The sequence below is a fragment of the Pistacia vera genome, unplaced genomic scaffold, assembly GCF_008641045.1.
Source record: "Pistacia vera cultivar Batoury unplaced genomic scaffold, PisVer_v2 Contig259, whole genome shotgun sequence".
Taxonomy (NCBI): domain Eukaryota; kingdom Viridiplantae; phylum Streptophyta; class Magnoliopsida; order Sapindales; family Anacardiaceae; genus Pistacia; species Pistacia vera.
In genome coordinates, this window is record NW_022196067.1 from 32,595 (window position 1) to 34,602 (window position 2,008).

General features: G+C 39.2%; 1 protein-coding gene across 1 annotated transcript; it reads left to right on the plus strand.

Annotated features, from left to right (window-relative positions):
- The first annotated feature begins 224 nt into the window (after positions 1-224).
- LOC116132692 (GDSL esterase/lipase 1-like) lies at positions 225-1,765 on the plus strand. The gene is made up of 5 exons (XM_031418363.1): positions 225-540; positions 651-772; positions 883-1,107; positions 1,185-1,440; positions 1,530-1,765. Exons 1-5 carry the CDS (start codon positions 225-227, stop codon positions 1,763-1,765), a joined length of 1,155 nt encoding a protein of 384 aa, XP_031274223.1.
- The last annotated feature ends 243 nt before the right edge of the window (positions 1,766-2,008 follow it).

The following is a 2,008-nucleotide window of genomic DNA, read 5'->3' on the forward strand; positions in this document are numbered from 1 at the left end:
TTACCAACTTATGTATCTCAAACTAAGACAATGACCCATAAGGTATGGCATTTGCATCTTTAATCAGGAAGTCAAACTTTGCTTCTTAATTCACACTTTCTCCACCACAATTTGAATGCAATTGCCTTGTGAACGGCACCACCGCCAAAGATATGAACACCATTAATTAGTGCTTCTATGATCTCAAATACCAATTGCACTATCGCCATGTCCACAATCTATAAATGAGTAACACTGGAGGACTTTGTTCAGCATCGGAATCAACAATGGCAGGTCTGAGCTTCCTTTGTTGCGGGGTACTCTTATTTGCATCAATTTTACTTAATCCAATTAGCTGCCATGCTCGGTTCAGGCCTAGAGATGCACCACATAAGGCCTTGTTTGTGTTCGGAGACTCATTGTTTGATCCTGGCAACAACCAGTACCTTAATGACTCCTCACAAGAGGGAGCGGGAGCGACAGTCTTCCCTTATGGAGAAACCTTTTTCAAACGCCCCACTGGAAGACTTTGTGATGGCCGCACAGTTCCGGATTTGATTGGTATGACATTAATGTTAGCTTTCTTAATTGTTTAAATTAATTGATGTATATATATATATATGCAACTCTGAGTAAATGGTGACAGTATGTACTTCATTAATTTGGTGCAGCCCAGTTTGCCAATTTGCCCATACTCCCACCATACCTGCAACCGAGGGATCATCAATTCACTGATGGGGCTAACTTTGCTTCTGCTGGAGCTGGTGTTCTTGATAACACTCATCCTGGATCGGTATGCAATTTCGTCTTCAGTATTTTGAATAAATTAGGAAAGTTTCAATCAGTGTAGAATTTTTAGGCCTACCGAGCTCTGGCAATTACATAATCTCCTCTGTTCTGCAGATAAATCTGAGGTTGCAGCTAAGCTACTTTAAGGATGTGGTGAAATCACTGAGAGAGAAACTGGGTGAAGAAGAGGCCAAGAGGGTGTTGATGAATGCTGTTTATCTGTTCAGTATTGGAGGCAATGATTACTTCGGCTTTTCTCAGAGAAATCGCGACGCTTCAGAGGAATCAGAGGGTCAATATGTGCAATCAGTCATCGGCAACTTAACATCTGTGCTCAAAGTGAGTAACCTGGTTTTACTTTCTACTAAGATGATAACCACAATTACATTTTCTAATTTCAATATCTTAATGTGCAGGAGATATGTGATTTAGGAGGAAGGAAAATTGCATTTCAAAATGTAGGGCCATTGGGTTGCGTACCAATGACGAAAGTATTTGATCCTTCAATCGGAAGTGGTTGTGCCAAGGAACCTTCATCACTTGCCAGACAACACAACAGATATCTAGCTATTTTTCTAAAGCAGCTAGAAACCCAGTTGCCAGGATTCAAATATGCAATATTTGATTACTACATTGCACTTGGCGACAGAGTTGCTAATCCTTCAAAATATGGTAACTTTTAAATTAATGATGACCTGAACTTTCATCAAACATGCAATTAAATTTGTTGTAATTTGTTTTGTGTTTGTTATGTGGTGAAGGATTCAAAGAGGGGAAGGCTGCATGCTGTGGCAGTGGGCCTTACAGAGGAATGAATTGTGGGAGAATAGAAAAAGGGACGCAGATGTTTGAGTTATGCAGTAATCCTGCAGAATATGTGTGGTTTGATGGTGGACATACCACAGAGAGAGCTAACACTCAACTTGCCCAGCTACTTTGGGATGGAGCACCACCAGTCACAGCGCCTCTCAATATGAAACAACTATTCAGTTTTTGATTAAATTATCCTTTGTATTATTCTGGTTAATTATGCGGTGTGATTATCTTATCCTATCATCATATATGGCACTGCATATTCCTTTTTATGTTGGATTTCTATGGTCTTAATAAAAAATATTACTTTATTTATAGCACTGCAATTAGCATAATTTTCTTCGTGCTGAAGTTTTCAAACAACAAATCATGAGTTTCAAGCACCTGTTGACTTCTTTATTTCGCACTAAATATAATCTTGAGTACT